We start from the raw sequence: 27,295 nt of genomic DNA on the forward strand, positions 1-27,295 counted from the left end.
CTGCCAGGGAAGTCCCCTGTAATAAAATTTAAGTGAATGTGGTCTCACTCTCAAAATGTTGTATTGTCTTGTACTCACCCTTCTCACAGATGATATGAGATGATACAATCCCTATGTGATGAAGTGACATAGCATTAGGCTACTATTGACCTGACCATACATCAGAAGGAGGATCATGAAGCCATGATGATGTCAATGGTTGGACGTCATGAGCAGATGACGTTGATGGTTGGGGATCCACAATAGATAGTTGAAGGGTTCTTTGCTGAAAGCTTTTGGAAGAACATTGTAATTGGAGTTGCTGTCTCTTTAACTCATCACAGTGTTGCTGCAGAGTTCGTAACCCTTTGGTGATCATGAATGGCTACAGTGCTTCTTTTCATCTGAGGATCATATTCCATAATTTTGAAATTGATTGTGAAATTCGAAACACTTTGGCAAGTTTCAGTAATGTCCACATTGCTGATTCTGCTTCAGGTTCTTCACCTTCCTCTTCCTCTGTAGATGACTCCACAAGTTCTTCCAATAACTCGCTTGTTAACACTTCTCGGTGGCCTTCAGTATGTTCTTCCACTTCTCCATCAAGCATGTCGGCAAATTCTTCTCCACCAACTTGTCTTGCTACGTGAATGAGTTTCCTAACTTCTCCATCGAGCCTCAGTAAACTTTAAAATCATTCACGACTTCATAAGTTCTACCAACAGGCATTTACAGTTTCTGGTTTTAATTCCTTCACAGCAGCTTTGATGAATGTGTTGTGTTGGCAATAGCGAATGATTTCCAGCACTGCTTTATGTCCAGATGAAAGTCTGCGTTCATTGCTGACTAAATGTGATCAAATATCAGGCAGGTGTACGTGGCCCTGAAAAACCAAGTGACGCCTTGTCAAGTGGCTGAAGCAATGAGGTTGTATTTGAAGTAAAAATACAACTTTGACATTTTCATTTTCATAGCAGATTCAGGATGGCCAGGTGCATTGTCTATTAGTAATAGGATTTTAAATTCCAACCCTTCCTTTTCCAAACGTTTTTCACTTCTGGAAAGAAGCATTGGTGGAACCAGTTCATAAACAAGATAACTTTCACCTGATTATGTTGTCAGACTATGGGCAGATAATTCCTAGTTTTGTTTCTGAGAGATTGTGGATGCTTCATTCTGTATACAACTCCTCCCTTTAACATATGCCCTGCAGCGTTGCCAATAGTAACAGAGTTAATCTGTTCTTCCATGTTTTATGACCTGGTGCCTCCTTTGCACTTCTATGAAGGTAGATTTGTTGCCAAATGCAAGTTTGTGTGCCTGACACACAATAAGGCCAAACAAAGCCAAACGTCCGAGTTTGGAGCAGAGAAAGTTTTATTGCAAGGGCCAAACAAGGAGAATGGGTGGCTCATACTTAAAAAAAAAACCAGAACTCCCAGATGGTTTTCGGTTCTATTGGGCACCTTCTTCCAGAAAAGCCCAGTTTCATCACATGAAGACTTGCTTTGGATGGTATCCTTTCTCTTCAACTCTGCTGGAAATGTGGCAACAGCTTCTGAAGCTGAATCCAGCCTCCGTACCCTGACACCAAATTAATTCTCAGAGACAGAGTTTTGGGTGAAGTAGAAAATAGCTTTATTGCTTTTCCAGGCAAAGGGCCACAGTGGGCTAATGCCCTCAAAACTGTGTATCTCAACCTGGAGGGGGTAGTGAGAAGTTTTATAGTAATGGTTCAAGGAGGGCGTGATCAGCTCGTGGACAATCTTCTAAGTAGTTGGTGGTGAGGTAAGTGGGAGTCAGCATCATCAACCTTCTGGTTCCAACCAGTCTGGGGTCTGCACGCTTGTGGGCAGCATACAGTTGATTTCTCCCACCTGGTGGGGGTTTCAGTATCTGCAAGATAGCAGGTAACAAGATATTGTTACATATATCCCTTGAGTGCGAAACAGGACCCTGCCCCAAGGCTGCATTATTGTTGGTTTTGACTGTCCCTACCTTGCCTCAGCATCCCATCCCTTCCCTAACTAGTAACTGTTTGAATCTGCTTTTGCAACTCAGGAAGGCCCTGGAGGCCGAAAGAAGCCTATTTCCTGTAACCAAGAAATGGCGTGAGTGGGTGGGGGAATTCCCTGGCCGTCCAGTGGTTAGGACTCAGTGCTTTCACTGCCAGAGCCAGGGTTCAATCCCTGGTTGGGGAACTAAGATCCCTGCAAGCCGAGCAGTGTGGCCAAAAAAAGAAAAAAAGAAAAGAAATAGGGGACACAGAAAGGCTCTTGTGCCCAGGACCCCCACAGGGTCCTGCTCAGTATCACTTCTTCACTGGCAGACTCAGTCTCTCTGGCAATTTTTCTATTTTTCTGTCCAAAATACTCCTGAGTCTGTGTAACAATCCCTTATTTGCAGTAAATGGCTTGGTGTCACTCCCTTCAGAGGAGCCCTTGCTGAAGTCTTTATATAGGCTTGAAACTGAGCAGGACCCAGTGGGGCCCTCCTGGGTACAAAAGCCCCTCCATGTCCCCGTTTCTTGTCTGTGGAAAGAGGCTTTGGTCTCCTAGGCCCAGGTGGAGGATGGTGACTGCATGCTGACCACAAGCAGTAGATCCCAAACTGGTTGGAACCAGAAAGTCCATGATTAAGATTCCTGAAACATCACCCTGTTACCTCACCACCAACCAATCAGAAGAAAGTTATGCACCCTGCAGCCCTCACCCCAAATGTTGCCTTTAAAATTTCTTCCTTGAAAGTGTTTGGGTCATTTGAGCACCAGTCCACTGTTCCTTGCTTGGCCCTGCAATGGATCTTTGCTCCAAACTCCAACGTTTTGGTTGGTTTGGCCTCACTGGGTGTCAGACACATGAACTTGGCTTTGACAATAGGCTCAGTGCTTTCTGGGGCAACACGTTGCTGTCAACAGAATATGTATTTTGTTCGTGTCTTCCACAAATTTAACGCCTTTTCACTCTCAAGCACTTTTTATGCACTGTGGCCCTAACTTTTGCAGTTTGAGGTACGAAAGCAAAGCTGGCACAGATTTTTTTCCTGCAGTTTCACAGAAAATTCATTCTTGCTGTAGATCTTAGCAACCTCAGCATACCCTTGTTTTTTTTTTTTTTCCTTATTGAGAACTTTCACCTGTTCACCTAAATGAAGCCCCTCACAGCTTCTCTTTCGCTTATCCACATCACTAGCCATACTACTCTTGCACTTTGGGGCCATTATTAAGTAAAGTAAGGGTTACTTGAACACAAACACTGCCGTATGCAGACAATCCATCTGATGAGAGACCGTCACGAAATGATTAAGGGGGCAGGTAGCATATACAGTGTGGATATGCTGGACAAAGGAATGATTCACTTCCCCGGGGGAGGGAGCAGGACAAGAGATTTCGACACACTGCTCCGGACAGCACAGCAATTAAAAACTTACGAATTATTTACTTATTTTCCATTCAGTAGTTTCAGACCAGAGTCGGCCACGCGGAACTGAAACCACGAAAAATCAGGCAAACTACTGTACACGGAAAATGGCGCCAGCTCAGCCACCATCTTCTCCGTAGGTCCCCGGGCGGGCGGGCACAGCGCATATGCGCCGCCTGGCGTCCTCAGCGCGCCTGCGCGGGCGCAGAGCCTCCTCCCCACCTCCCCACCTCCCCACCCGCCCGCCCCACTCCCGCCGCCGCGGCTGCTGTGCTGACGGCGGGTGCCGGAGCTTCGGGTGAGTGTGAGCGCCTCAGCCCGGCTGGCGGGGGGCGCGCCATACTGCATGCGGGGTCGTCCCTCCTCTTGCCTTCTCCTTCCCCGCCTCATCACCCCAGTGCGGCCGGGCACCGGGTCAGCGCTGCCAGCCTCGTCTAGGTGTCCGGGCGCCCTCCGCCCTCCTCTCCTGGGGACCCGGGGGCAGCCCGGCCTCCCTCGGCCGCTCCCCACCTGGGCGGCGGGGCCCAGGGCGAACCCGCCAGCGACAGCGTGCAGGCGGCAGCGGCCGAACCTCTGGGTGCCCAACAGCTCAGCCTCAGGGACCCACCGCAGGCGCGACCCCCTTTCCCGCTCCTGCTCTGCAGGCGGCGGAGCTCGGTGGGCCTCGGGGTCGGGCATTCGTCTGCCCCGTCCGCCCGGCGGGGGGCCTGGAAAATGGGCCGGGAGCTCGCCTTGCACCCGTGCGGTGCCGGTGCCGCAAAGAGTACCCTCTGGCTGGACCCGGCGACGACCATGCGAGGGAGGGGCTTCTTAGCCCCACGTTACAGATGAGGAAACTGAGGCACAGAGCGGTGAAGTGCCCTGCCCAAGGTCACGCGCCAGACGAGAGGCAGGAATGGCTCTTGAATTCAGGGTCTGGGGCTGTCAGGCTAGTGCGGTTGGAATTCGATCTTGTCCCTTTAAAAAAAAATCTGAAATGCACTTTCATCTCTGGAGTTGCTTCTTCAACGTCATAAAAGTAGGCTGCAAAAACAGCATTTTCTTGTTGTTGGCGTACAATTGAGGTGTTACTGTAATAATGGTAATAGTAATGTTATTAATTAGGGGCTCACGTTCATCCAGCGCTTGCTCTGTGCCAGGGCTCCTGCCAAGCATTTTAAGGTTATCTCAGTATCTCAGCGCTTCGCCATCGGATGCATCCTCCTTCCTTTTCATGCAGCTTTTTTTCTGCAGAGCTGGCCTCCCTGTCACAGATAAACTAGGCTTAGGAGGCAGGGACGCTCTCAAGGTGGCTTACTGGCAGAGCAGGGGTAAGTCTTGTGTGCCTGAGTCCAGATTTTGTCCCCAGAGGATATTATTAGCCTTCCTATTCTGGCTGCCAGGAGTGCAAGACTGGGATAGCTGGGCTGGTTGAATTTGGAGGTGACAGAGCGAATCTGGCGAGCATTCCCCTTATCCTGGGGCTTTCTGGCTGTATTCCAGTGCTGGGCTTGAACATCTCACTTAAGATGAAGTAAAAAGAGAAGGAGAGCATTGACAAGGTAGTGTTGCATCTAAGAAGCCTTACCGATTTAAAGTCCCAAAGGAATGGCTGTAAAAATATGCGAATGTTTCTTCCCCAGAACAACTAGCTCAAACTTTTTTTTTCTTCCTTAGCAAACCCTCCTACACACTTCAAAACTTCATTAACTTACCACCTTTTCTGTGAAGCCTTCCTTGCTTGATTTTCCCAATTAGAATTACACACACATACATACGTATATATGTGTGTGTGTAGGTAGGTAGGTAGGTAGATAGGGTAGAAGCTTGTCTTACCCTTTGGACTGTTAGCCCCTTGAGGTCAGGGGCCATCTTTGCAGCCCCAAGTGACTGGCTCATAGTAGGCCCTTGGTAAAGACTCAGTGAATTTCCGTTGCTCCTTTTCATTACTTAAAGGTGTTTTCCTGCCCTTCTGTTCCTCCTTCTTGCCCTTCAATTTCTCTTAGCTGTCCTTCTCTTTAGTTTCAACTTCTGGTCATCACTGGCCACTCAGAGGTCTCTAGTCCACCCTGTTGTGTCTGAAAATTTGCAGAAAAAGGTCCTATGTCAAGAAGCCTGTTTATGCCCAAGAGTGGAGTTGGTATATGTCACCTAAGTGTACAGGACTGTTTTTATTTGCATGTTGCACTAAGGTAGCCTAAGGCTTATAGCTTTTTAGTCTATTCCTAAATACATGTAAGATTCATTTTTACATTCTTTCGCCTTACGTGGCTGACTGCCCCAGTGTTATCAGAGTAATCACAGTTTTTACCATAAATCATTTCATAGTATTTATAACAATAAATATTTGAAACGGCCCTTTGGGAGGCAGTAGGTCTGCCAAAGTACATAGGTTCTCTACATAAATGAAACTTCTAAAATAATTTTTCCAAATAATCTTCTGCAAATAGATTGAGCTGTTATGCATAAGGCATGGTGCTGGGTATGGTGGAAGATTCTCATAGTTCTTGTTCAAAGAGCTCACTAGCAAAGCGATATGAGTCTAATGGTATACTCAAGTATAATGGAATAAGATATTCCAATGTGAGACGTTTCATAAAGTCATACGTCGCTCAAGGCTGAAAGGAAGTGTTAGGTCATTGAGTCCAGCTGTCTTGCTTTTACAGACTTCATTCTGAGAAGTGAGCTTGTCCAAGGTCGCAGAAGTGGTGCTACAACTTGAATGTAGACTTTTTATCCATCAAAAGTTTATCAGTATTTCTCTCGGTGAATTTATCCTTAAAGACCGGCAACTTTATTAAAATTTGTGCTTAGAACAGGGGTGAGGAAGAGGTGACAAAAATATGATTCATGTCTTCAAGGGAAGAGTAAAGAACTGTTCTCTATCATTGGAGACAGTGAGTACCTAATTGTGAAATTGTATGGTAGGGGAACTAGGTATGTCATAGGAGGGGGAGGAGCAAGGGGAATCAGTAAGAGCTGTGGTACTGAGAGCACTTTGGGGAGGATCGAGGACTTTCTGGGCTTTAACAGATTGGTATGATCAGAATTAATCAAAAGGACAAGAAATGCATTTTGAAATAGGGTGGTAAAACCAAAACAAGGTTACAGTGCCTGACAATATAATGTTTAAGGGACAATAAAAATAAAAAACCGGCTTGGGGCTTCCCTGGTGGCGCAGTGGTTAAGAATCCGCCTGCCAATGCAGGGGACACGGGTTCGAGCCCTGGTCCGGGAAGATCCCGCATGCCGCGGAGCAACTAAGCCCATGTGCCACAGCTACTGAGCTTGCGCTCTAGAGCCTGTGAGCCACAACTACTGAGCCCACGAGCCACAGCTACTGAAGCCCATGTGCCTAGAGCCCATGCTCTGCAACGAGAGAAGCCACCGCAATGAGAAGCCCGCGCACCATGATGAAGAGTAGCCCCCACTCACCACAACTAGAGAAAGCCCGCACACGAAGACCCAATGCAGCCAAAAAAAAAACCCAGCTTGACCAAGGTGGCTTGACTGTTAGAGGAGTGGTTCTCAACCATTAGTGTGCATCTGAATTACCTGGAGAGTTAATTAAAACACAGATTGTGGGGTCCCCACCTCCAGAGATTCTGATTCAATAGGTCTGGAGTGGGGCCTGAGAATTTGTATTGCTAACAAGTTCCCAGATGATGCCGATGCTTCTGATCCAGGGACAGCACTTTGAGAACTTGAGCTGGATTAGAAAGTTGAGAAGCAGGACTTCCCTGGTGGCGCAGTGGTTAAGAATCCGCCTGCCAATGCAGGGGACATGGGTTCGAGCCCTGGTTCGGGAAGATCCCACATGCCGCAGAGCAACTAAGCCTGTGTGCCACAACTACTGAGCCTGCGCTCTAGAGCCCGTGAGACACAACTACTGAGCCCGCGTGCCACAACTACTGAGCCCGCGTGCCACAACTACTGAAGCCCGCGTGCCTAGGGCCCGTGCTCCGCAACAAGAGAAGCCACGACAATGAGAAGCCCACACACCGAAACGAAGAGTAGCCCTCGCTCGCCACAACTAGAGAAAGCCCGTGCGCAGCAACAAAGACCCAACAGAGCCAAAAATAAATATATTTATTAAAAAAAAAGAAAAAAAAAGTTGAGAAGCTAGAGTCAGAAACTGTCAAAGAACTTGTTCCAAAAAAGTTTTAGAGTGTGTGTGTGTGTGTGTGTGTGTGTGTGTGTGTGTGTGTTATATACCAGCATAGGAAAGTTCTGGAAAGATACATTCCAGATTGTAATAGTAGTCATTTCTGGGAGTGGGATTTAGGAGGTTGGAGAATTCACTTTCACTCCATACCTTTCAATACTATTTTTGCATTGTGCACATATAGCTTTTGTATTTTAAAAAGGGAAGAAAAGTAAGAGTCCTTTTTGAAGATATGCACTAAAATATTTATGGATTAAAAAAAGAGCTTGCTAAAGTAATCTAGTGTCATACAACAAACATTTTTAGAGTGTCTGCTCTATGCCAGTTGCTGCTGGTTCTGGAAATACAAAGCCTTTGGTAAAGCTTGTAGTCTGGTGATCGAGATGGGTAGATTGCAGCTCTACTGAGTATCACGTGAGCTTCCTGAGCTCAAGGACAAGGGTCTAGCTCTGTGCGTGGCAGATAATAAGCACTTGGTAAATGATGAATGAATGAGCAAATCCAGGCAAGAAGTGAGGACAGTCAGAAAGAAAAGGAAAGGGCAAATGGGAGATTCTGGAAGAAAAATTGACAAGCCTGAATAGAGATGATGAAAAGAAAGGGTGTATCAAGGACTTTCAAGTCCAAAGATTGATAACATTTGGATTTACTGCAGAACTGGATGTCCAGTCATCTATTCTGAAAGACCTTTTTAAACCATCCCCCCCAGTCCCACTTTTTTTTTTTTTAAGAGACTGCTTGAAAATAGCACGCAAAAACTTAACTAGATTTAGTATGAGTATTTACCAGGGCTTTCTTTGGTAAATGAAACTTTTTTTTCTTTAATCACAGTGCTAATTCTAATGTATTTATAAATATTTATCTATCTATCTATTTAGCTGCACTGGGTCTTAGTTGTGACATGCGGGATCTTTTTAGTTGAGGCATGCGGGCTCTTAGTTGCGGCACGCATGCAGGATCTAGTTCCCTGACCAGAGATGGAATCCAGGCCCCCTGCATTGGGAGCACAGAGTTTTAACCACTGGACCACCAGGGAAGTCCCTTCTCTCCCACTTTTTTTTTTTGTGTGTGTGATATGCGGGCCTCTCCCTGTTGTGGCCTCTCCTGTTGTGGAGCACAGGCTCCGGACGTGCAGGCTCAGCGGCCATGGCTCACGGGCCCAGCTGCTCTGCGGCATGTGGGATCTTCCCGGACTGGGGCGCAAACCTGTGTCCCCTGCATCGGCAGGCAGACTCTCAACCACTGCGCCACCATGGAAACCCTCCCCCACTTTTTGTTTGGAGGTGCTACTTTTTATATTCTTCAGAGATTCAATATAGAAAATTAAAATTAATTTCCCTAATAGAGGAGTTTAGCTATATCATTTGATTGTAATCCCTTTACCACCTAAAAATGCCCACAGTCTACAGTTTGAGTTTTCATTGACCAAATATAAATTTCTGATACAGCCACTCTTCATACTTGATTTTATTACTAATTATTTTAAGGTTTTTTTGGTTGTTATTTTGCAGTATCTTTTTAAAGGTAATGCTATTTCAGGTTTGGAGCTAGTTATGTTTGTGAGTGTGATGGCCCAAAAACTCGTATATTAGGATAAGGAAAATTTAGCTCATAAAAAACTTGCTTCTCTTTTCTAATGATAACTTAAGAGAAGTCATGTCAGCTTTTCATTTAATTGGTAGTTGTCATATGATAATCTTTGCAGAAATACCATTTGCTTTCAAAAGAGACACAGTTGTTTATTAAAAATGACAGTTTTATCCTTATCTTTTAAGCCTGAACTTTCAACTTGAGGATAAAAATGAATGCTTTTTGAAATTGTGAGATTTCTTAGCTCTAAAACCATTTAATTTGAAACCTAATAATTGGCAGAGAAAGGAGAAGAGAGGAATCAGGCTATTATCTCTTTATCCCTGTAGTTGAGAAAGCTCTGGGGACCAGGCTTTCTGGGACCCAGGTTTTTAACCAGGATGTTGACTAAAGTGTAACTTAGGGTGATTAGACAGTCCACAGGGTAATTGCTTTTCAAATACTTCCAGATTGGTGCAGGTCTGTCCTATTCATTGAAGTAATAACGATGATAATAATAATACCTAAACTTAGTATGGTGCTTCTCAGTTTTCAGAATTCTTTGATCATTAAGATCCTGGTAGACTCCAGTAGCCAAAGCTGAAAAAAATAAGTAGAAGAATTAATGGTCAGTTGGCATCAAGTGGAAGAGTCGTTTATAGAGGCTGCCCAAGCTCTAGCTGCAGGTGCTCAGGTGCAAATCCTTATTCTGCCCCTTGCTAGCTGTGTGACCTTTGGCATATTACAGAACCTCTCCAAGCCTCAGTTTCTTCATCTGTAAAATGGGGAGATTACAGTACTATCTTATAAGTGTGTGGGAAAATAAAATGGAATAATGGATGAAACTGCTTGTTCTGGTATCTGGCATAGAGTCAGTGATCAATATCTTATGAGCATCAAGTTAGTATGAGTATTAAGTATTGCCTCTTAGGGCTCTTATTTGTCCTTCACCTCCACGCACGTTGTCTTAAAGAACAGATTGTGTTCAGGGATTCTATCTCATAGCTGGTGGGAACTTGGAACCCATCCCAAGAGCACGTACCAGAGCCTTGCCAGCAGTAGCTTTCCTGGTGTCAAGAGTTGGAGACAGAGGGTAGTGCTTCTGCTTCTAAAGTGACTTTAGTATGACCCCCTTGTTAGGCTTCAGCTGGTTGATGGGTGTCTGGGATTAACAAGAACTCCCCTAGATGTGTGTTGCTTTGTTCTAATAGCTATCTGTACCAGTACCCTGGGATGAATAGAATGGTTATACAAGCAGACTCAGATCCCCAACTTGGCAGTCTCTGCAGACCTCCCGTTTACCACCTGCTGCCAGAATCCTGGAGTGACACAACAGGAAGGCGGGCCTATTGTGAGGGGTGCTACTCTTTTCCTTTTAGAAAAACACAAGGTGCGTGGACAGCCCTTATCCAGGGCTGAGGACTATAGAGAGATTTACTGTTAAAATGAGGGTCTGGGGCTTCCCTGGTGGCTCAGTGGTTGAGAGTCGCCTGCCGATGCAGGGGACACGGGTTCGTGCCCTGGTCCGGGAAGATCCCACATGCCGCGGAGCGGCTGGGCCCGTGAGCCATGGGCCGCTGAGCCTGCGCGTCCGGAGCCTGTGCTCCGCAACGGGAGAGGCCACAACAGTGAAAGGCCTGCGTACCGCCAAAAAAACCCCAAAAAAACCAAAATAAAATGAGGGTCTGTGGGCATGCTTCAGCAGCTGCCTTTGATCACTCTCCCCGCCCCCACCTCTGCTTACGGCATAGCATCTCCGAAAGTATTTTCCTGGTGAAGAGTAACCCAGACTTTCCTTTATGCAGTGCAAAACATCAGTGAGCTGTATTTTAAAAAGTCATTGTTTCTTCCACAGAGCTGGGGGGTTGGCTTGTTTATCTGGCTTTCCGGGGAGTCCCCTGAGACCCTTTCCTTGCCTCAGGGCCCTCAGGAGACAGCAGTAAAATCAACATCCATTACCCTAGACACTTGAGAGGATGCTTAAGTTAATAGTTTTATGATACGACTAATTCAGGCTTTAACCCTGGCAAAACTTAAGAGGCAAGTCATCAGATTGTGCCTCTTAAAGACTGAAGTATGGCCTCTAGCCCAGGACTCTGTGGTATCTTTCAGAGCCTGGAATAGGAGTCCAGATGCCAGTCCCAACCCTACACCCAGCCGACTATGTGAATTTAGGCAGACCACTTAAACTTCTAGGCCTCTTTTCTCATCTGAAAGTGACAGCATGACTGTAGACCAGTGGTCCTCAGTTCTAGCTGCGTGTAAGAATCACCTGTGGAGCTTTAAAAGCAATACCTGGGCCCTGTCTTAGCCCGATTAAATTGGATCCTTAGGGTTGAGGCCTGGGTATTGATGTTCTTCAAAGCTCCCCAGGTCTTTCTAATGTGTAGCTAAGAGAACTGCTGGACAAGATGCCACGTTTTAAACAACTGTGTCATTTTGTTCCTCAGGAACCCTCAGTGATTGTCCAGTGATGTCTGAGTCATGTGCTCTGTGTTCTGACCAGCCTTGTCTTCTTTCCCAACTACGTTGTTCTTCCTGGTGTCTCTTGGATATGTTGTGTACATTTATTTCTTTCCCAGCTCAAATGTCCTCACCTGGAATGTCCTCTCCTCCCTTCCAGCTATCCAGAACATATCCATTCAAGGCCCTCCACTCTTAACTCCTTTGGGAAACTCCTGACCATCCCAGTCCTTAGTTATTTCTCCCACTTCTGCACTGGTTCCGACCTTCGTTTAACTCTGGCTAAACGTAGTGAACACTAGATGCAATGTAAGACATGATGCCCAGGTAACATTCTGTCCTCCTGGGTAGGTGGGACACATGGAAATCCACTGGTTTGACTTGTATACTGTTAAACATCTGTGTAGTATCTTGTATTGTTGGCTATTTCATTACGGTGTGTATCTTGTAACTGTTAGTTGATGGATGGCTCTCTGTGACCTGACTCCAGTGGACGTTTTTAGCTTTATCACCTATTACCAACAGCAAGCTTCTGCTCTTGCCAAACTGGAACGTTTTCCAGCGGTGCTTTCTCATCATCTTGCTTTTTCGTTCTCCTCCCTTTCTGGCATTCCTTCTTTTATTCTCTCATCCTGACCTATAGGAATGGTGTCTATTCTTCAAGGTCCAGTTCAAATATTACCTCCTCCATGAAACTTTTTCTCAGCACCACAACCTGCATTGAGTGACCTTTGCTGTAAACCCCTGTAACCCTTAGAGCAGTGGTTCTCAGCTGGGGCTGATTTTGCCCCCCAGAGGACATTTGGCAATACCTGGTTGTCACAACTGTGGGAGGAGGGTGCTGCTAGCATTCAGTGGGTGGAGGCCAGGGATGCTACTAAACATGCTACCCAGGACAGCCCCACAACAAAGAATTATCTGGCCTAAAGTATCAGTGGTGCTGAGGTTGAGCAAATGCCTTAGAGTTTGTCCAATTCATAGGCTCATGTTTATCCTGCCTCAGACTGTAGTGATTTGTTTATAGACTTAATCTCCCCCACTCAATTGAATTAATGGGTGAAGGCAGACTCCAGTTCCAAATCTGGGCTTTCTTGTTATTAACTTCATATTAAGGTTTAATCCTAGAGCCTGTGGCCAGATCCTAACTACACAGTGTAACTGAGGACCAGAGATAAAGCGGTTCTTAGTGTGGGATGGGCGCAGTGAGGCAATCAGCTGAATTTCTCTCCTTTTTACCTCCAGGTCTTTCCATCTGTGATAACCTGGGAGGAACTGTGGTGCAGGGCATAGAGTAATAAGCATTGGGGATCAGAAGAAAATTGGATTTTGCTCCGAGCCGTTGCATTTATTAGTTGTGTTTTTTGGTCAGTCCATTTCACCTCTTTAAGCCTCAGTTTCCTCGTCTCTGCGATAGAAATGATGCAGTGCCCCAGTGTTTTACCTCACAGTGCCATTGTGATAATCCAATGAGATGGTAGGTCTTTAACCTAAATTGTAAAGTGCTGTAATAATCATTTAGCCAGGGGTTTATAGGTAAAAAGAGAGGACGTGAGTCAGCTTGCTGTAGGAACACCACTGTCCACTTTCCCAGCCAGTCCTCTGGCCTCTTCCTGCAGCTTTCCAGCCATAACTGCTTCAGCACCAGCTCCAGCTGACCCCTTCCAGCTCAGTCTCCTTAGTGTGCCTCCCTCGTTTGCTGCCTTCATTTTGGTTTGGTTATCTGCCTGCAATCTTGCCAAAACTAAAAGTGACTGATTTTGCCCTTAGAATACAAACTAGTGGCCGGGTGTCAGTACATCCTGGCAAAGCATGATGAAGGCCAAACAAATTACCTGGGTCATAGCATAGGGAAAAGCGACAAAATAAGACAGTGTAGGGCTTCCCTGGTGGCGCAGTGGTTGAGAGTCCGCCTGCCGATGCAGGGGACACTGGTTTGTGCCCCGGTCCGGGAGGATCCCACATGCCACGGAGTGGCTGGGCCCGTGAGCCATGGCCGCTGAGCCTGCGCGTCTGGAGCCTGTGCTCCGCAGTGGGAGAGGCCACAGCAGTGAGAGGCCCGCGTACCGCAAAAAAAAAGTAAGGGGGGGGGCATTATCTTTTTTTTAAAAAATTTATTTATTTATTTATTTTATCGTTATTTTTTAAATCTTTGGCTGGGTTGGGTTTTCACTGCTGCGCACAGGCTTTCTCTAGTTGCGGCGAGTGGGGGCTACTCTTCTTCGCAATGTGCGGGCTTCTCATCATGGTGGCTTCTCTTGCTGCGGAACACGGGCTCTACGCACGCGGGCTTCAGTAGTTGTGGCACGCGGGCTCAGTAGTTGTGGCTCACGGGCTCTAGAGCGCAGGCTCAGCAGTTGTGGTGCATGGGCTTAGTTGCTCCGCAGCATGTGGGATCTTCCCGGACCAGGGATCAAACCCGCGTCCCCTGCATTGGCAGGAGGATTCTTAACCACTGTGCCACCAGGGAAGTCCGGGCCATTGTCTTTTGACAGGGAAAGTCAATGGCATTAAAATCTAGAAAAAATAATATTCAGTACTCCATGCTAAAAAGCCCATGACTATGACTTATTAAACATCTAGAAAATGACATTTCTGAATTTAAGTGCAAGCAAAAATGACCAAGAGAGACACCAGTGTTCTTTGATACACAGAGTCAGCACTGAGAGGGCCTTTAAAGATCATCAAGATTACTGACTTTTAATTATTGCACCAAAACCCTGATTCTTCTAGTCATGGAAAGAGCGCATCAGATGTGGACTCTAGACCTAGGTGGGCCCCTACCTAGCTGAGTGGCACTAGGCAAAGCATTTCTCCTTTCTGGACCTCAGTTTCCCCATCTGTCAAGAGAAAAGGCTGGGCAGGATGACATCTTAGGCCCCTGATAGGACTGACATTCTGTGACCCAAAAGCTCCCTGTAAATGTCGTACTTTACATGTTCCCCAGGGTAAGCACTCCCCTATCCTCTGCTTCACAGGGCTCTTACTATAATCCTACGAGGTCACCCAGTTATCAGTCTAATGAGGTTCAACGATTAGCTGAAGGTCACTCAGCAAATCAGTGGGAGGCTGCCCTTGGCCTGATTCCAGGGACATGAGGGTCTCAGGCTTTTATCTTACTCTACACTGTTTATTTAGTCAGAAAAACTCACTGAGATTTCCAGGGCTTAAAAACATTGTTTTGCTACTTTAAAAAGACAATAAGGAACTATACATAGTATTGGCTTTCTAAACTATACACTGTATTTTTTTTGGGGGGGGGTGCGGTACGCAGGCCTCTCACTGCTGTGGCCTCTCCCACTGCGGAGCACAGGCTCTGGACGCACAGGCCCAGTGGCCATGACTCACGGGCCCAGCTGCTCTGCGGCATGTGGGATCTTCCGGACCGGGGCACGAACCCGTGTCCCCTGCATTGGCAGGCGGACTCTCAACCACTGCACCACCAGGGAAGCTCCCCCCCTTTTTTTTTTGTTTTTTGGCCATGCCGCACAGCTTGTGAGATCTTAGTTCCTGAACCAGGGATTGAACCCAGGCCCCCAGCAGTGAGAGCGTGGAGTCCTAATTACTGGCCTGCCAGGGAATTCCCGCTAATGGCCCTTTCTTAGTCCTCCTCCTCTTTTCTGCTTCAGCATTTGACAGTTTCCCTCCCCTTCCATGTAACTTGGTCTTCTTCCTTGGCTTCTTTGACATTGTATTTCTGCTTTTCCTCTTGCATCTCTGAGCTTTTTTTTCCGGTTGTGCCAGGCCTTAGTTGCGGCACGCGGGCTCCTTAGTTGTGGCATGCAAACTCTTAGTTGCGGCATGCATGTGAGATCTAGTTCCCTGACCACGGATTGAACCCAGGACCCCTGCATTGGGAGCACGGAGTCTTATCCACTAGGCCACTAGGGAAGTCCCTCTGAGTTTTCTTTTTCTTTGTTTCTTTTCCGTCACTGAGCTGTCTTTCAGAAGAACCCAGGGCCTGCAGCTCCTCCTTGTTTCTGGTTTGGTGAGCGCCTACAGATTTTCCTCACTAATTCTGACTCCTACCTGTGTATCTCTTGTAAGGCCAAATTTCAGCTCTGGTTCAAAAGTGTTTTTTTCACCAATTTCTCAGTTCCCCCATTTCCGTTAACAGTGCCATCATTTTTTTATCCCTAGAAACCTTGGGAAAATCTGGCTCTTCTCTGATCTCAGGCTATTTTTTACCAACCATATACCCCAGATCTCCCTTTTTCTTTCTTTTTTTTTTTGAATTTTATTTATTTTTTATACAGCAGGTTCTTATTAGAATAAGAATCTCCCAATCTCCAAATTCATCACACCACCACCACCACCCCTACCGCTTTCCCCCCTTGGTGTCCATACGTTGGTTCTCTATATCTGTGTCTCTATTTCTGTGCTGCAAACCGGTTCATCTGTACCATTTTTCTAGGTTCCACATATATGCGTTAATATGCGATATTTGTTTTTCTCTTTCTGACTTAGTTCACTCTGTATGACAGTCTCTAGATCTATCCACGTCTCTACAAATGACCCAGTTTTGTTCCTTTTTATGACTGAGTAATATTCCATTGTATATATGTACCACATCTTCTTTATCCATTCGCCTGTCGATGGGCATTTAGGTTGCTTCCATGACCTGGCTGTTGTAAATACTGCTGCAGTGAATATTGGGGTGCATGTGTCTTTTTGAATTATGGTTTTCGCTGGATATATGCCCAGGAGTGGGATTGCTGGGTCATATGGTAGTTCTATTTTTAGTTTTTTAAGGAACCTCCATACTGTTCTCCATAGTGGCTGTATCAATTTACATTCCCACCAACAGTGCAAGAGGGTTCCTTTTCTCCACACCCTCTCCAGCATTTATTGTTTATAGATTTTTTGATAATGGCCATTCTGACTGCTGTGAGGTGCTACCTCACTGTAGTTTTGATTTGCATTTCTCTAATAATTAATGATGTTGAGCAGCTTTTCATGTGCTTCTTGGCTATCTGTATGTCTTCTTTGGAGAAATGTCTATTTAGGTCTTCTGCCCATTTTTGGATTGGGTTGTTTGTTTTTTAAATATTGAGCTGCATGAGCTGTTTATATATTTTGGAGATTCATCCTTTGTCCGTTGATTTGTTTGCCAATATTTTCTCCCATTCTGAGGGTTGTCTTTTCGTCTTATTTGTAGTTTCCTTTGCTTTGCAAAACCTTTTAAGTTGCGCTAGGTCCCATTTGTTTATTTTTGTTTTTATTTCCATAACTCTAGGAAGCAGATCAAAAAAGATCTTGCTGTGATTTATGTCAAAGAGTGTTCATCCTATGTTTTCCTCTAAGAGTTTTATAGTGTCCAGTCTTACATTTAGGTCTTTAATCCATTTTGAGTTTATTTTTGTGTATGGTGTTAGAGAGTGATCTAATTTCATTCTTTTACATGTAGCTGTCCAGTTTTCCCAGCACCACTTATTGAAGAGACTGTCTTTTCTTCATTGTATATCCTTGCCTCCTTTGTCGTAGATTAGTTGACCATAGATGCATGGGTTTATCTCTAGGCTTTGCATCCTGTTCCATTGATCTATATTTCTGTTTTTGTGCCAGTAGCATATTGTCTTGATGACTGTAGCTTTGTAGTATAGTCTGAAGTCAGGGAGTCTGATTCCTCCAGCTCCGTTTTTTTCCCTCAAGACTGCGTTGGCTACTTGCAGTCTTTTGTCTCTCCATACAAATTTTAAGACTTTTTGTTCTAGTTCTGTAAAAAACGCCACTGGTAATTTGATAGGGATTACACTGAATCTGTAGATTGCTTTGGGTAGTATAGTCATTTTCACAATATTGATTCTTCCAATCCTAGAACATGATATATCTCTCCATCTGTTTGTGTCATCTTTGATTTCTTTCATCAGTGTCTTATAGTTTTTTGAGTTCAAGTCTTTTACCTCCTTAGGTGTTTATTCCTAGGTATTTTATTCTTTTTGTTGCAATGGTGAATGGGATAGTTTCCTTAATTTCTCTTTCTGATCTTTCATTGTTAGTGTATAGGAATGCAAGAGATTTCTGTGCATTAATTTTGTATCCTGCAACTTTACCAAATTCATTGATGAGCCCTAGTAGTTTTCTGGTGGCATCTTTAGGATTCTCTATGTATAATATCATGTCATCTGCAAACAGTGACAGTTTTACTTCTTCTTTTCCAATTTGTATTCCTTTTATTTCTTTTTCTTCTCTGATTGCTGTGGCTAGGACTTCCAAAACTATGTTGAATACTAGTGGTGAGAGTGGACATCCGTGTCTCATTCCTGATCTTAGAGAAATGCTTTTAGTTTCTCACCATTGAGAATGATGTTTGCTGTGGGTTTGTCGTATATGGCCTTTACTATGTTGAGGTAGTTTCCCTCTATGCCCACTTTCTGGAGAGTTTTTATTGTAAGTGGGTGTTGAATTTTGTGAAAAGCTTTTTCTGCATCTATTGAGATGATCATATGGTTTTTATTCTTCAGTTTGTTAATATGGTTGATCACATTGATTGATTTACGTATATTGAAGAATCCTTGCATCCCTGGGATAATTCGCACTTGACCATGGTGTATGATCCTTTTAATGTGTTGTTGGATTCTGTTTGCTACTATTTTGTTGAGGATTTCTGCATCTATATTCATCAGTGATATTGGTCTGTAATTTTCTTTTTTTTGTAGTATCTTTGTCTGGTTTTGGTATCAGTGGGATGGTGGCCTCGTAGAGTGAGTTTGGGAGTTTTCCTTCCTCTGCAAGTTTTTGGAAGAGTTTGAGAAGGGTGGATGTTAGCTCTTCTCTAAATATTTGATAGAATTCACCTGTGAAACCATCTGGTCCTGTACTTTTGTTTGTTGGAAGATTTTTCATCATAGTTTCAATTCATTACTTGTGATTGGTCTTTTCATATTTTCTATTTCTTCCTGGTTCAGTCTTGGAAGGTTATACCTTTCTAAGAATTTGTCCATTTCTTCCAGACTGTCCATTTTATTGGCATAGAGTTGCTTGTAGTAGTCTCTTAGGATGCTTTGTATTTCTGTGGTGTCTGTTGTAACTTCTCCTTTTTCATTTCTAATTTTATTGATTTGAGTCCTCTCCCTCTTCTTCTTGATGAGTCTGGCTAATGGTTTATCAATTTTGTTTACCTTCTCAAAGAACCAGCTTTTAGTTTTATTGTTCTTTGCTATTGTTTTCTTTGTTTCTATTTCATTTATTTCTGCTCTGATCTTTATGATTTCTTTCCTTCTGCTAACTTTGGGTTTTGTTTGTTCTTCGTTCTGTAGTTCCTTTAGGTGTAACGTTAGATTGTTTATTTGAGATTTTTCTTGTTTCTTGAGGTAGGCTTGTACAGCTATAAACTTCCCTCTTAGAACTGCTTTTGCTGCATCCCATAGGTTTTGGATCCTCGTGTTTTCATTGTCATTTGTCTCTAGGTATTTTTTGATTTCCTCTTTGATTTCTTCAGTGATCTCTTGGTTATTTAGTAACGTATTGTTTAGCCTCCATGTGTTTGTGTTTTTTACATTTTTTTCCCTGTAACTGATTTCTAATCTCATAGTGTTGTGGTCAGAAAAGATGCTTGATATGATTTCAATTTTCTTAAGTTGACTGAGGCTTGATTTGTGATCCAAGATGTGATCTATCCTGGAGAATGTTCCCTGTGCACTTGAGAAGAAAGTGTAATCTGCTGTTTTGGGGTAGAATGTCCTATAAATATCAATTAAATCTATTTGGTCTTTTGTGTCATTTAAAGCTTGTGTTTCCTTATTAATTTTCTGTTTGAATGACCTGTCCATTGGTGTAAGTGAAGTGTTGAAGTCCCCCACTATTACTGTGTTTCTGTCTATTTCCTCTTTTATAGCTGTTAGCAGTTGCCTTATGTATTGAGGTGCTCCTATGTTGAGTGCATATATATTTATAATTGTTATATCTTCTTGGATTGATCCCTTGATCATTATGTAGTGTCCTTCCTTGTCTCTTGTAACATTCTTTATTTTAAAGTCTATTTTATCTCATATGAGTATTGCTACTCCAGCTCTCTTTTGATTTCCATTTGCATGGAATATGTTTTTCCATCCCCTCACTTTCAGTCTGCATGTGTCCCTAGGTCTGAAGTGGGTCTCTTGTAGACAGCATATATATGGGTCTTGTTTTTGTATCCATTCAGCTAGCCTGTGTCTTTTGGTTGGAGCATTTAATCCATGCACATTTAAGGTAATTATCAATATGTATGTTCCTATGACCATTTTCTTAATTGTTCTAGGTTTGTTTTTGTAGGTCCTTTTCTTCTCTTGTGTTTCCCACTTAGGGAAGTTCCTTTAGCATTTGTTGTAGAGCTGGTTTGGTGGTGCTGAATTCTCTTAGCTTTTGCTTGTCTGTAAAGCTTTGGATTTCTCCATCGAATCTGAATGAGATCCTTGCCGGGTAGAGTAATCTTGGTTGTAGGTTCTTCCCTTTCATCACTTGAAGTATATCATGGCACTCCCTTCTGGCTTGCAGAGTTTCTGCTAAGAAACCAGCTGTTAACCTTATGGGAGTTCCCTTGTATGTTATTTGTCGTTTTTCCCTTCCTGCTTTCAATAATTTTTCTTTGTCTTTAATTTTTGCCAGTTTGATTACTATGTGTCTCAACATGTTTCTCCTTGGATTTATCCTGTATGGGACTCTCTGTGCTTCCTGGACTTGGGTGGCTGTTTCCTTTCCCGTGTTAGGGACGTTTTCGACTATAATCTCTTCAAATATTTTCTTGGGTCCTTTCTCTCTTTCTTCTCCTCTGGCGCCCCTGTAATGCAAATGTTGTTGTATTTAATGTTGTCCCAGAGGTCTCTTAGGCTGTCTTCATTTCTTTTCATTCTTTTTTCTTTATTCTGTTCCGCAGCAGTGAATTCCACCATTCTGTCTTCCAGGTCACTTATCCGTTCTTCTGCCTCAGTTATGCTGCTATTGATTTCTTCTAGTGTATTTTTCATTTCAGTTATTGTATTGTTCATCTCTGTTTGTTTGTTCTTTAACTCTTCTAGGTCTTTGTTCTTTAATTCTTCTAGGTCTTTGTTAAACATTTCTTGCATCTTCTCGATCTTTGCCTCCATTGTTTTTCCGAGGTCCTGGATCATCTTCACTATCATTATTCTGAATTCTTTTTCTGGAAGGTTGCCTATGTCCACTTCATTTAGTTGTTTTTCTGGGATTTTATCTTATTCCTTCATCTGGTACAAAGTCCTCTGCCTTTTCATCTTGTCTGTCTTTCTGGGAATGTGGTTTTCCTTCCACTGGGTGCAGAATTTTAGTTCTTCTTGCTTCTGCTCTCTGCCCTCTGGTGAATGAGGCTATCTCCCTTTTTATCTCTGTGATTCCAATAGCATGGTCAGACTCTTGTCATCTTTCAGCTGGATTTCTGCAGCAATCTTCTCTCTTTCTCCAATGTATTCCCCCTCTAGTTGGTCTGGCCTGTTGAATATTTTAAAAATCCCATCTAATTTATTGAAATCATTTTTGGTTGAAGGCAGGATGAAATTAGATTAACAGAGTCTATCTCTACCCCGCCCTCATCATCTCTATTAAGGATTGTTGCTAATAATCAAGCCCTTCATTTCTTCACCTTCACCTCAGATGATCCCCACTTCTCCTCAGCTGATGAGGTCATATATTGGACTGTCATTGCTCAAAACTGATTATACCTGAGATCCTAAACAAGATCCCCAGGTGATTGATTGTACATTAAAGTTTGAGGCTCATGATACTGAAAACAAGCAAGAAATAGCCCTCTTTTCAGAAACTGGGTACCAAGTAATAGCTGGGATTTTGCTTCACTTTTCCCTACTCATTTCTTGTTCTCCTTGTCCTCAGCTAACTACTGAGATAATGAGAGTTCTTGTCCTGGTGTGATGACTCAAACCTTCAGTCTGAGGCATCTGAGTCATTGGTGGTATAGGATTGCTCTGAGTTTCTGTCACCTTTATTTCAAGGAGGTGCCTCTGTGGGGAGAGTGGAGGAAACCTGCCCAGGGTCCTACAACCAGTAGATGGGGGTCTGGCATAGACATTATGGTATAGTGGGAAAAGCAAAGGTTTTTAAATCCTTGCCTTGTTACTTCCTTAGATGTGGATATTGGAAAAGTCACTTAACTTCTCTAAGCCTAAGTTTTTTGCTTATAAAGTGAGAAATGAAGATATCTACTTGGGAGGAGTGTTAAACATAACTTCTGGGAGGAGGAGAATTAAACATAATGTCTTTAGGTTATAATTTCTGGCACAGAGTATCCTTTTCCTCTTTCCCTTTCTAGCCTTTTGATACGGGGTTTGCTTCCTCAGTTTGAGGATGGCTGTTTTTTACTTGTCACTCTCCCCTCTATCTCATAAAACTGGAAAAGAGTTCTTATCTACTACAGTTTATAAAATCCCTACTAGCCTCTTAAAAATATTAACAGCTCTTAGTTCCAGGATGGGAACTGGCAGCCATATCATTTGTGCAGATGAGGGCACTGCAGGCCTTAGATCCCCAGGAGGGAGCCAGTCTGTGGAGCTGAGGGATCTGGAGATGGAGTTTTCCACCATGTGATCTTAGTTTTCTTATAGGTGTTATAAAACTGCTCATTGGCAAGGGTTCAAGGGCAGTGAGAACTGAGCAAAAATTGAGTCTCCTCTGAGTCTCTGGAAGAACATGTTGGGTCCCCTGTGATGTGGAAGGTGAACATCCACTGTCTTGTTGCCAGTTCCTAAGTCACAGTGTCCTGCCTTGACTGCATTGTGCCTGGATGACAGGGACAACCTTCTCACTTAATTTGTGCCCTTGTTTAAGTGTTTGTCCTGGCACAAACTGCGTATTTCTTCATCTTTAAATAATGCATGGGAACACTAGGTGAATGCGTCACTTTGGAGGCGCCGCAGGCTTCCCTCTGTCCCTGAGGCTCCTTCACAGGCCTCCCCCCGTGGAGTCACATCTGAAAAATTAACATCTTGCAGTGCCCTGCTTTCACATGAGTGAATTAAAGTAAGGAATAAAGAGGTGGGTTGGAAAAACAGTTTCAGGAAATCACCATTTTACATGAGGGGAAAATGGAAATAGACTAAAATGTTAACAGTGGTGGTTTTTAGAAGGAAGGGCTGCGAGTAAAACATCTTTTCATTATTCCATGGTTTCCGCATTTTCTAAAGGGAGCCCACATTACTTTTAAATAGGAAGAAGAAGTTTGAAATTGCCATTTTAAATTACTGATAAGTAGTGAAATCCAAATGAAAAGTAGCCACAATTTATAGTGTGATTAATAAACAGAGTGACTAGATCCCAGTTAGGCCAATATTTTGGGAGTTAACTGGGTTGAAGTGGGGACTATAAAAGAGAAATTTTAGATGCTGGCGGAAATTGGTGATAAAACGTTCAAGCCATCTCATCCCATTTTGAAGTGTGACTGATATGAAAATAAAATAAAATAAAAATTCAGTTTCTGGGCATTCAGTAGCTCAATCAAGTTTATAGAATACCTGGGATCTGAGAAAAGAACCACATCCTACAGGGAGGTTTAATATCGGGCTTGTGCTGTCTAACTGGCACAAATGTTTGGGGTCCTCATGTTGGCAGGTGGGGTCCATAGTTTGAGCAGTGGTCCCTGTTGGCACCCTCTGGGTTCTTCAGAGTCATGGTAGAAGAGGTTTTGTTAGTCAGCCGAGAGCAGGATTTATTTGGGTGTATTGGTCATTAATAGTTAAGAGTTTGCCTGGAACACATACCCTCTCCATAGCCAACCAAGTCAAAGCCATACATCCTACCTCTGGAGGGAAAAACAGAAAAGTGGATTACTATAATAAAGTAGTATCTTGTGAAGGATTCCCACCAATCAGAAGTAATTGCTCCTCCTTTGAACTCCTCTGGCTCTTCTTCTTACTTCTCATTTTGTAGTTAGCTTTATAGATAGCTGTCGTCTCTACTCTTTAGTAAGCTCCTGGAAGGCAGGGACCTTCTTTATATCGTCCATAATGCTTTGCACAGTGAGTACTCAATAAATGGTTGTTGAATGTCTGAATTCCCAACTCATGAATTTAGCATTTTTCCTGCAGGGCCAAGGCAGAGGAGATGAAGCCTAGAGCTTTGGAGTCTGGGTGGGAATCACTTGCATGCAGTATCCAGTATCTGCAGCCTCTGCCCATGGCTTCCTGTACAGTAGGATGAGGCTCTGCCTCTCTATTCCAACTTCCCCTAACTTCTCCCTCTTTGTGTTAGTTGTCTATTGCTATGTAATAAATCACCTCAAAACAAAGTTATATATTATGTCTCATGGTCCTGGGTCAGGAATTGGGGAGCAGGCTGGGCAGAGCAGCTCAGGATCTCTCCTGAGGTTGCAGTCAGATGTCTCCAGGGCTGCAGTCATCTGCAGTCTTGACTGGGGCTGGAGGATCCATTTGCGAGGTGGCTCACTCACATGGCTGGTAGGTTGGTTCTGACAAGTTGGTGCTCTTCCCCAGAGGGCTATTTGAATGTCCTCACTATATGGGGACTGGCTTCCCCCAGAGCTGATGAATCAGGACTACAGTGTCTTAAAACAGAAATGATAATGCCTTTTATATTGTCGCTTCAGAAGTCACATACTGTTGCTTCTGCCATATTCTATTACTTACACAGGCCATCCCTGATGTTTTTGGATGGGAGATTACACATGAGTGCAGATATCAGGAGTCAAGGACCCTTGGGCTCATTGGAGGCCATGGTGGAGGCTGGCTACCATACTCTCCATCTACTGCTTTGGTTCCCCAGGTGAAGGCTGGTGAGCTTAGCCTTGGTTTATCTGTTTATCCTAGGCTACAGCATTAACCTTCAATTTTTGTTCTCCCTTAATCCACCCTCCAAACTGTTGCTTTCTGAAGTGTAACTGTGAGCAGTGTTGTTCTCTTACTTATGCAAAGTAACTAAAATGGATTTTCCACGAGGGCAAAGGCTATTGTATTAAGTATCTATTGCTGCATAAAAATATTACTGCAACCTTAGTGGTTTAAAACAACACACATTTATCATCTCAGATTCAGGGGGTTGGGATTCCAGCTGGGTTGACTGGGTCCTCTGCAAGGCTGCAGTCAAGGTTCCGGTCAGGGCTGGCTTCTCATCTGAGGCTCGACTGGGGAAGGATCCACTCCCAGGCCCATATGGTTGTTGGCAGCCGTCAGTTCCTTGCAGGTGGTTGGACTGAGCATCCCAGTTTCTTGCTCTTTTGGCTGGAGGCTGTTTCTTACCACATGGCCCTCTCACAACACGCCAACTTGCTTCTTCAAAACCAGCAGGGGAAAGTGTGTCTCTCCACAAGACAGATGTTAAATATTTTTGTAATGTAATCATACACAGATACTCATGTACATTCCATCACTTTTGCCATATTCTAATGGCTAAAAGCAAGCCACGGGTCCCACCCACACTCAGTTGGTGGGGTAGGAAATTATGCATGGGTGTGAATGCTAGGAGGTACAGAGATCACAGAGGCCACTTTAGAGTCTGTTTGCCCTAAGCGTCTAGTCTAATGTGTCTTCAGCACCCTGAGCCATGCATGACACGTACTAAGCTCTAATATTTGAATGAATGGATGTAGTGTGACTGTTATGTTTCCAGCTCCTGGTTTAAGCTTTTTGCTTCACTTCTCTTCTGTTTCAGAGTTACTGATTTATTCTTGAGAATCCTCTACTCTAATCTGTCCTCATGGATGAACTTCAGGATGTTCAACTCACAGAGATCAAACCACTTCTAAATGATAAGGTAAAGACTGCTGTTGTCACTAAAATATATGTAAGTCTTTTCTTCTGTGATTAGTTCATTTTCTATATTATCTAAATAGTAACTAACTCAAAACATATTTAACTTGACTTTCTATGGAGAGAATACTTTAAAAAATATATTGCTTAACCTTCTTCTTGATGTCTTGCCTCCCTTTCTTCCTACTTTTGTTTCCACTGGCCAAATTCAATCAAGTTATCCTTGGAATTTTCTTGTTTTACAGATAGAGATGTTAAGCAGAGAGTGTGAGAGTGGGTTTGACTTGGAATCCAAGTGTCTTGACTTTCAATTTCTGTAAGGAAAACTTAACATCCATGGCTGGTGATGTACACAGGCTGCAGTGCTCTCTTTAAAATTTGTCAAGTCTGTGATGTGACCTTTCTGTCTACGTTGAGGTTTTCATCAGGGATGCCTGGATGTTGGTAATACACCTCATTTTTATGTTCGTGTCAGAGAACTACACAATAAGCATCATAGTTAATAGCCACCAGGATTCAGCAAGTAAAGAGTGCTGTGATGGTGGGAGTTACCAAAAAGCTAAGAAAGGCTTATCTGCTCTCCTCTCCCTCTCCATTCAGTAAATGCGCCTGAAATTCTGTCTTTTCAGCCCTATTCTTTTGGTTTATTGTCATGGTCCCCTATTAAAATACTGTTCTAGCTTGGTGTGGTTGAGTCCATGGCATCCTTTCCTGAGAGAAGTATTGTTGGAGAGTAAGGGTGAAGATGGGTGAGGTCAGGATGGGGGCAGGGGCTATACCAGAAGATGCTGTTGCCTGTTATCTCTTTTGCCCAAAGCAAGGCCCTTCACCTACAACTTCTGGGGCCGTTGACTTACTGTGTGTTCGTTAATTTGCTGTTGAAACCTGTCAACCCCGTTTTCGTCCCTGTGACCTCATCTCCAACCCCACTCCCACTCCTTCCTGTATCTTTCACCAGATTTCTTGCTCTCTCCCTTGGCAAGCTGCACACTTTTTTAAAACCCCCATTTGGTTTCTTCTGCTGCTTCCCTTCATGTTTTCAGAAAACTCTCTCCTTTAAGCAGTGTCTTTTGGTGCATGTGAAGAGCTGTCCCCAAAATGATTTGCTACAAAGAGGAGGAAGGAAATAAAATCTGCAACTGTAAAGCTTATGTATAGCCACAGAAATGAATCGTTACAGGGCAAGTGGGGGTAGGCAGTTTAGCTTCAGGAAGGTAGTAACCTATCCTAAACCTGGCTGATAGTCAGAATCAGCTGGGGAATTGCTTAAAAATACGGATTCCTGGGCCCCACTCTAGAACAACTAAATTGGAATCTGAGGGGAGGGGGACAGGACACACACACTTCTCTATAATCAGTGGTCCTCAACCCTGGCAGCTTATTGGAATTACTTGGGGAGATTTAAAAATGACCGATGCCCAAGTCCTACCTCCAGAGGTTCTAATTGAACTGGTCTGGGGTGAACTTTTTTAACAGCTTCCAAAATTGAGAACCACGCCTAAAGTGATTGTGATTAGACAATGTTGGAAACCCATGACCTGATGGATCTCAGACATTTGAGGACTAGGACACAGATAAGAGGAGGATTCTGCGTTGACCCCGGAAGTCCACAGGATGCCTGAGACACCTACATGAAGAGTTGCAGGAGGGACTTCCCTGGCGGTCCAGTGGTTAAGACTCTGCACTTCCACTGCAGGGGGTGCGGGTTCGATCCCTGGTCGGGGAACTAAGATCCTGCATGCTGTGCAGCGTGGCCAAAAAAAAAAAAAGAGTTGCAGGAGTTAATTGACTGGATACCTCGTAGAGAAGGAAGCTGGAAAAGAAAAGATTTGGTGACCATAACCACAGAAAAGCATTGAATTAACATCTGGGTCCTCATCTCTGAGGCCATAGTGATTCCTCAGCTATGTCTGATATGTGCCCAAGTTCTCTGAACAGAATTGTGTCCCCTCCCCTAAAATTCATATGTTGAAGCCCTAGCTCCCTGTGTGACTTTATTGGAGATAAGGCCTTTAAGG

The 27,295-nt window shown here is 43.9% G+C and overlaps 1 protein-coding gene across 2 annotated transcripts in view; it reads left to right on the forward strand.

Annotated features, from left to right (window-relative positions):
* The first annotated feature begins 3,601 nt into the window (after positions 1-3,601).
* Positions 3,602-27,295, forward strand: part of NDRG3 (NDRG family member 3) — an 87,099-nt gene continuing 63,405 nt past the window's right edge. Inside the window, exons 1-2 of one of the 2 annotated variants that reach the window (XM_079943949.1) lie at positions 3,602-3,696; positions 25,180-25,281. In XM_079943949.1, the coding sequence (XP_079800075.1) occupies positions 25,225-25,281 (57 nt within the window). In that variant the 5' untranslated portion in view covers positions 3,602-3,696; positions 25,180-25,224. The remainder of the gene's footprint in view (positions 3,697-25,179; positions 25,282-27,295) is intronic. The other variant, XM_079943948.1, reaches the window with a different exon arrangement.

The sequence above is a fragment of the Stenella coeruleoalba genome, assembly GCF_951394435.1.
Source record: "Stenella coeruleoalba genome assembly, chromosome: 15".
Taxonomy (NCBI): domain Eukaryota; kingdom Metazoa; phylum Chordata; class Mammalia; order Artiodactyla; family Delphinidae; genus Stenella; species Stenella coeruleoalba.